The 7,966-nt window shown below is 47.2% G+C and overlaps 1 protein-coding gene across 2 annotated transcripts in view; it reads right to left on the bottom strand.

Annotated features, from left to right (window-relative positions):
* Positions 1–293: 293 nt before the first annotated feature.
* The window catches only part of GIGYF1 (GRB10 interacting GYF protein 1), a 43,252-nt gene continuing 35,579 nt past the window's right edge, over positions 294–7,966 (bottom strand). For both annotated transcript variants that reach the window (XM_069950088.1, XM_069950095.1), the window contains 2 exons: positions 568–697; positions 294–416 (listed from right to left, as the gene is read on the bottom strand). In XM_069950088.1, coding sequence (XP_069806189.1) covers positions 364–416; positions 568–697 — 183 coding nt within the window. In that variant the 3' untranslated portion in view covers positions 294–363. The remainder of the gene's footprint in view (positions 417–567; positions 698–7,966) is intronic.

Raw genomic sequence — 7,966 nt, 5'->3', positions numbered from 1 at the left:
TTTTTTTTTTTTTTTAAATTTTCTTTGTTAAAAAGAAAAATAACAAAAGGAGAAAAAAAAATTAGAATTTTGATCAGTTTCTTTAAAGTGCATTTTTTTAAGGTGCTTTAAAATGAGTGCATTATGTTTAGGGGAGTGGGGGGAGGAAACGCAGAGCGTAGCTCCCCCCTCCTCCCTGGCTCTGGGTGGGATAGACGCCCACCCCCTCCTTTTCCAAGTCTCTGCCCCACCTCGTGCAGAGGGAAGGGTAAAGTTTGCAGTGCAGTACGACTGCCAAATTCCCCCCCCCCCCCCCCAAAAAAAAAAATAAAAAAAAATCGGCAGGGTTTAAGTAAAGATGGCGTCAAAAGGAAGATGTACGCCTCAGTAGTCGTCGATAGCTTCCATCTCGTTCGGGGAGCCATGAAGGGAGTAACCTGGGTGCAAACAACAAAAGGGATCAGTTTCTGGCTATGACTGTGACTCTCCACCAGTTCCATTACAGTCTATACCCAGGGTGCACCACGGCCCCCGACCTGTCTGCTCGGCCACAGCCAGGAGTGCAGACGTTGTGCACACAGTACCTACCTAGTATGCTGGGATCTGAGTGTAACATGTGAATTCGCCTCTTCATCTTACTGCTCTGTACATCGTATCCACCACTTTGCTTGGAATTCTGGGATTGCGGAAACATAGAGGGTGCTAACCAGGCGGCTTCCTGCAGCAGAACAGAAAGAGACCAAGACTTCAGATTGTAACGTTGGCCGTACACATTGGATTAAAGTGGTAGTGCGGCGTTTAACATTCATTCACTAAATAACACACATTACAAAGTTATACAACTTTGTAATGTGTGTTATTTAAGTAAATGCCCCCCTTCCCCATGTCCTCCCCACCCAGGAAGTGTGGTGCATTATACTTAACTGAATTGCTGTCGACCCCGGCCGCCATCTTGGGTCGACAACATCATAGTTATGCGGCAGAGAGGGGCCGGCATGAAGGACGGCTGGAGCGGTCCAGCCGGCCTCCCGAAGATGGCATCATTGACCCAAGATGGCGGCCGGGGTCGACAGCAATTAAGTATACTGCACCACACTTCCGGGGTGGAGAGGGACACGGGGAAGGGGGCCATTTACTTAAATAACACAAATTACATAGTTGTATAACTTTGTAATGTGTGTTATTTAGTGAATAAATGTTAAACGCCGCACTACCCCTTTAAATTGGCAGACAGAGAAGGATCTCCCGTTCAGAGATGAGCACCCACTAGAGGCGCCTTGCAGCGGCTCTCTCCCTATGTACAACAACTAGCAGAGGCAATGTGCAAGTGTACGGAGGGATGGGGAGAGATGGCTGTCTGCTAAACATTTACCCCTGCTACGTAACATGTACTGGCCAGCTTAAAGGGGTAGTTCACCGATTAACTGGTGCCAGAGATTTGTAATTTATGTCTATATAAAAAACCTATATAAAAAAATTAATTAAGATGATGTCTTTCGCTAAACTGCTCTACCCAATGCAAATGATCCCACTTCTTATTACACATAAAGACGTTACAAACCTCAGATCCCTCTTTACTAACTTCATCTGGAAATCTAAGAGACCCCGTATAGCCTATGATACCTTATGTATGTCATCAATCAAGGGTGGTGCCCAATTACCTAATATACGTCTGTATAACCTAGCTGCCATGTGCAGACACCTCAGAGACTGGCTCCATCAGATCTCCTATTTCTGTAACTCCACCTTAGAATCCTCCCTGGTCCGTCCCTGGTCCCTATCCGCACTCTTACACTCTACAATCTCTGAGCTACCTCCTCTCCTGAAACAAAACATCCTCCTCCGAGACACTATAGCACCCTGGAAACATATACGTAAATTCTACAATCTGCCTTTCCGCTTATCTAAGTTCTTCCCTTTGTGGTCCTCCCCTTCTTTTCCACAAGGATCCATCACCTCTGACTTTTCCATATGGAAACAAACAGATCCACCATCTCGGCCATTTATTAGACCTAGAAAACGGAACATTTCTGTCTTGGCCTGAGACCCAGGTAAAATACGACCTGCCCTCAGACCAACTTAGAAATTACACCCGGATACGAAAATTCATTCTAAATCGCGTTTCCTCTATTGCATCCGCCGAAAAACCTGGACAATTCCATAGCCTTAGTATTTCCCTACCTGCACCCTTACCCCTATCACAACTTTACCACCTCCTCTGCTCGGTTTCCATTAATAAGTCTTCTCCTCCTTTTCTGAAGAAATGGTCGTCTGTCCTGGCCTCGGAAAATTTAGAAAATAAACTTCTTAAAGGGATTCATTCAGTCCGTACAGCAACTCCCAGTGTAAAGCTAAGGGAACTTCATTTCCGAATCCTCCATAAAGCAATATACGCCTTTGACCGTTCCTTTACTTACTCTCTGGAACATTATCTCAAAAAATTTCCCAAGTGTGATAATCCGCGGGCGGACCTCTTCCATTGTTTATGGCTTTGTAACTCAGTACAATCCTATTGGCTCCTAGTAAAATCCTTTATACATGACGTGTGGTCACTTACGGTTCCTTTAGATCCGATAACTTATATATTCCATAGTAACACTGGACCTGTGGCTGATCCCATGTCGCACCATCCTATCCCGCCCGCGGTACATCTCACCCTATTACTAGCCCTTCAATGTTTATTAAACCATTGGCTACAGCCTAGCCTACCGACTATTTCGGAATTGACCTCTATTCTAAAGGAAACCTTACACTGGGAGATGCTGGACACTGTACGCAATAAGGAGGCCATTACAGCTTCTTCTTTAAGAAATGGAAACTATTCCTTATCCATGGCTTCTCGCAGGCAGAAAGACGCCCTATCATGTCTCACTTTACCTCAACCACCTGGTATTATAAGATGTTGGCTGCCAGCACCCTAGATCCATTCTTATAGGCTTTGCTTTGTATTTGTACACTATATTCTTGTGATAAATAGCACCATATATCTACTATCTACATTCTATGTATAAGTGGAGTAAGATTTAGTTATTGTTGTGGGCCTTGTTTTATTAGATATGTATATTTGTGAATTTATACGGCTACTGATACTTTTCTTCAGTACCAATGTTATATTATGTGAAACTCAATAAAATATTTGAACTATATAAAAAACCTCCAGTACTTATCAGCTGCTGTATGTCCTGCAGGAAGTGGTGTATTCTCTCCAGTCTGACACAGTGCTCTCTGCTGCCACCTCTGTCCATGTCAGGAACAGTCCAGAGCAGGAGAGGTTTTCTATGGGGATTTGCTGCTGCTCTGCACAGTTCCTGAAAGATGCCAAGAGCATATAGCGATGGGCATACATGTGGGTGTGTTGTGTACCCGTAGTTAGTAAACATGGTAGAGTCGGCCCTCCCTACAGGGAGGGTGTAAGTGGATTAACCTTTCTAGTTTTTTCTACAGTTACAAGGCAGATTCCAGGTAACTGGGCAGATTACAGGTAAGTCGTTGCTGATTGGTCAGTGACAAGTGATGACATCAGCAGAAGGACAGAGTAAAACAAGATTTTGGCAGGAAGAACCCTGAGGGCCCTATTCCACGGGACAATTATCGCTCGCATAGTCGTTAACGATCCAAACGACTGCTACTGCGAAAGACCTGAAATCGCTTGATAATCGTTACTTATGATCGTTTTTGCAATCGTCTTGTCGTCGCTATTTCGTTCGTCACTACTGCGAACGACGTCTTATTCAATGCGAAGGTCTGGGCGGACAAAATGATGACACTGAAGTTTATTGGTTGGGTTATTTACTTATTGTTTTAATAAATAATTTATTGGTATTTATGCAGAATGTGTGAAGATAAAGAACGTTTAAATAAATTCTTGGTTAAGCCTTAAATAAAATGCCGTGGCCTACCCTCCACTGAAAAATGTTATTCGCGTCTGGTCTCATTATTTACTTAGATAGTTCATAAGGGTATGTCAATTGCACTCACATGACAGACAGAGGTGGCAGCAGAGAGCGCTGTGTCAGACTGGAGAGAATACACCACTTCCTGCAGCACATACAGCAGCTGATAAGTACCCGAAGGCTGGAGATTTTTATATAGACGTAAATTACAAATCTATATATCTTTCTAGCACCAGTTGATTTGAAAGATAAATTTTTTTGTGAACTACGCCTTTTTATATCGTCCTACGGCAGCACAAAGACACAAGGGTTAACTTCGTTACCTCATCCTGCCAGGCAGAAGGAACAATATGATTAATCAATTAAACATAATTAAGTAATTGACTCCTCCTCATAAAAGAGACCCAGAGACCACACAAGCCGTGTTTTGTTTCTTCTGCAGGTAGGAGGAATCAAGCTCGTCCCTCATTTCTTTATGTTAAAGCAGTGGCAGTGCTGGCAGTGTTCCTGTAACGGCCTGTCATTCCCCATCCCCCCCCCCCCCCCCGGTCATTCCCCATCCCCCCCCCCGGTCATTCCCCATCCCCCCCCCCCCGGTCATTCCCCATCCCCCCCCCTCCGGTCATTCCCCATCCCCCCCCTCCGGTCATTCCCCATCCCCCCCCTCCGGTCATTCCCCATCCCCCCCCCTCCGGTCATTCTCCCCCCCCCCCCCCGTCAGGTTACCTGCACAGTTGAGTAGTCCCGGCTGGGGATCGGGGAGGCTCATCGGCTCTGTCTGCGGCTTCCGTATGACTTCCGGTGAGCTGTCCGCCGGTGGGAGTTTAGGAGGCTTGCAAGACAGTGACCTGTCCGCTGTAAGAATCGGCGCCCTCCTGCATGTGCGTCCGCCATGTTGGTTGAGGCAGTGATTCCCGGTATCTGCATCCGGACAGAAATCGTCGGGCAGAAGTGCGTTATCAGGCACCGCGTATGCGCAGTCGGGTCTTCCAGTCTGCGCCGGCGTTCGGAGCGTTCCCGGCTTTTTTCACATTATAGCTTCTGGCGTGCTGGTGGTCAGACCTACTCAGCACTCTGCCAGGAACGCTCTGTATTGGGTAACAAGGTAGAGTCTGCTGTTAACACAGCTTATGCATTGTCCTTGTTATTTATGTTGCTGCATATGTTCTCCCTGTTTTTGTATTTATAGATGGCTTCTCCTAATCATTTTGGGAAACGAAGGCACAAGTCCAGGCACAGGCTTTGTGCTGGATGTCACCAGCCCTTACCTGATGAAGCTTCAGCAAATATTTGTGATGACTGGGCTTTGCCTAGAGACGGTTCTGGTTTCCATTCAGAAGCTCACGATTTCTTTAAATGGTTCAAATCCAAAATTTCTGACGTCTTTAATGAAGCATCTGCAAGACTTGGCGGTAACGCGCCTATCTAAAAAGTCGGCCTATCCTATGGAAGAAGCCTCTTTGTTAAAGAATCCCCTAGACAGGAGGGTTGAAGCATCATTAAAAAGAATATACTCTACAGCGGTGCTAAACGCGAAAGCAGCTATGGCTACAGTCCCCGTTGCCCGGGCCTAAGAGTATGGATTAGCCAGCTGGCTAGAGATATATCCTCCGGGGTGCCAAGAGAAGATCTCCTAAAAAATATTCCAGAGATCAAGAGGGCTTCTGACTTCCTGGCAGATTATCCGTTAGATGCACTCAAACTGAGTTCGAAGACAATGGCGATGTCTACGACAGCAAGGAGAGCGGTCTGGATTAAAGAATGGGCAGGTGATCTATCTTCAAAAAAAAAAAAATCACTTTTGCTTCCCTGCCCTTCCAACCAGAGACTGTGTTTGGACCATAGCTGGATAAAATTCTGGACTCTGAGTAAATCTAAGGGTTCAACGTTCCCACAAACCTCCAAACCAAAGAGGTTTCAGCCCTTTCGGAAAAAGAGCCTGAGGTCACCAGCAAGCAGGAGAAGCTGGCCACAGAGAAACCAGGGCAGTTTCAGGGGCAAGGGAGAGTCCAATACCTCTTCCTTCCGAAAGAAGCAGTTCTCAGATAACAAGGACCAGAATGCATGACGCCAGGCTTGCCAACCCTCCTGTAGGGGGCAGACTTTCCCATTTTGCTGCTGCATGGTTTTCCACCACCACAGACATGTGGGTCAGATCTGTTGTAACAAGAGGTTATGCTCTGGAGTTCGATCGCCCTCCCCCGGATTTGTTCTTCCTAAATCCAGTAAAACTACATCTTCTGTCCCTTCTTCAAGAATTTATTGCCAAAGGAGCGCTAGAGGAAGTTCCCCTCCACTTAAGGGGTACAGGCGTATACTCCAGAATCTTCGCTGTGCCCAAGAAAGAAGGGTCATGGAGACTAGTGATAGATCTGTCTTTCCTCAACAAATTCATCCGTTGCAAGCACTTCAAAATGGAGAATATCAGGTCTGTCACAACCTTTCTCCAGCAAGACGACTTCGGTGCCACACTGGACTTGAAGGACGCGTACTTGCACATTCCGATCATGCGTTCCCACCGCAGATTTCTGGGGGTGGCGATCTCTCAGGGGAAGAAGACACTTCATCTGCAGTTTACATGCCTTCCCTTTGGCCTTTCCACCGCCCCGAGGGTATTCACCAAGATGATTGTAGTATTAGCAGCAGCCCTCAGACTCCAGGGAGTCTTTATAGTCCCCTACCTCGACGACTGGTTTGTCAAAGCGTCATCAATCAGAGGAGAAGTTGCGTCAACACATCCAGATGACCATACAGATGCTAGAACTCCACGGATTCATCTTGAATCTCCAGAAGTCAAATCTGAATCCTTCGATGACTGCCTCTCTGGAAGCAGTCCCTTGGGCCGGGTCACACATCAGGCTGCTCCAGTCCGAAATTTTCTCCCAGTGGAACCGCATCCAGTCAGGGCTGGACCACTCTCTGTCTCTCTCCAGTCGGTGCAGGAGAGATTTACTTTGGTGGCTGCAGCGAGACAAAATCTGTTGCGGGAGGTCGCTGTCCAGTGCTCCCCAAGTCATTATCACGACCGATGCCTCCAAGTTAGATTGGGGGGCTCACATGGAGTCACATTGGGTGCAACGGAGGTGGTCAGTCCAGGAGGGTCGGAGTTCATCCAACCTGCGGGAGTTGAGGGCAGTTCATCTGGCTCTCCGCCACTTTTCTTCCCTGATCCAGCAGCGCCATGTCATGTTCCAGTCCGACAATCTGGCAACTGTGTTCTACTTGAACAAGCAAGGGGGACCAGGTCAGTCCCTCTGATGGAGGAGTGTCACCAAATCATGTCTTGGGCGGAAAATCACCTGATGGACCTCAAGGCGATTCACATCAAGGACGATCTCAATGTGACAGCCGACTGGCTCAGCCGACACCAAGTACAACAGGCGGAATGGAGTCTCCATACAGAATCCTTCGATTGGATCACCAGGAGGTTCGGAATGCCAGACGTGGATGTAATGGCAACAAGGGGCAACAGGAAGGTAGCCAGGTTCTGTTCCATCTACCGAACAGATGGCCCGGATTTTGTGGACGGCCTGTCTTGCCATTGGAGCGATCAACTGATTTATGTCTTTCCCCCTCTACCCGATACCCAGGATACTCAAGAAGATTCAGGAGGAGCATGCCAGGGCCATTGCGGTAATCCCCTTTTGGCCCAGGAGGGCGTGGTTTCCTCTCGTGTTAGAGCTTTCGAGGGGGGCCTATGCAGAGATCCCTCTCCGCCCGGACCTTCTCACACAGAAAGGCCTGCTCCATCCTGCTCCACAACATCTTCATCTCACAGCCTGGAATCTGATAGGCTAGCCTTGGCTCAAAGAGGTTTTGCTGAGGATGTCATCGATCTGCTTGAGTCATCCAGAAAACCAGCTACAATCAAGGTTTATGGCAAGATCATTAAAGTATTCAAGTCATGGTGTGTTCGTCAATCTGTTACTAGCCCAGAGCTTCCAGATGTGCTTAAATTCCTGCAGGAAGGCTATGCCAGAGGATTAAAGTTTAACACTCTCAAGGTGCATTTTTCGGCCATCAACTGCCTCTTTTGAGGGTAAATTTTCGAACCAACCACTTACCCGTAGATTCTTCAAAGCTGTCAAAAATCT

This window comes from Dendropsophus ebraccatus, chromosome 1 (genome assembly GCF_027789765.1).
Source record: "Dendropsophus ebraccatus isolate aDenEbr1 chromosome 1, aDenEbr1.pat, whole genome shotgun sequence".
NCBI lineage: Eukaryota > Metazoa > Chordata > Amphibia > Anura > Hylidae > Dendropsophus > Dendropsophus ebraccatus.
The sequence above is the reverse complement of the archived record's forward strand: the minus strand, read 5'-3'. Positions and strand labels throughout refer to the sequence as shown.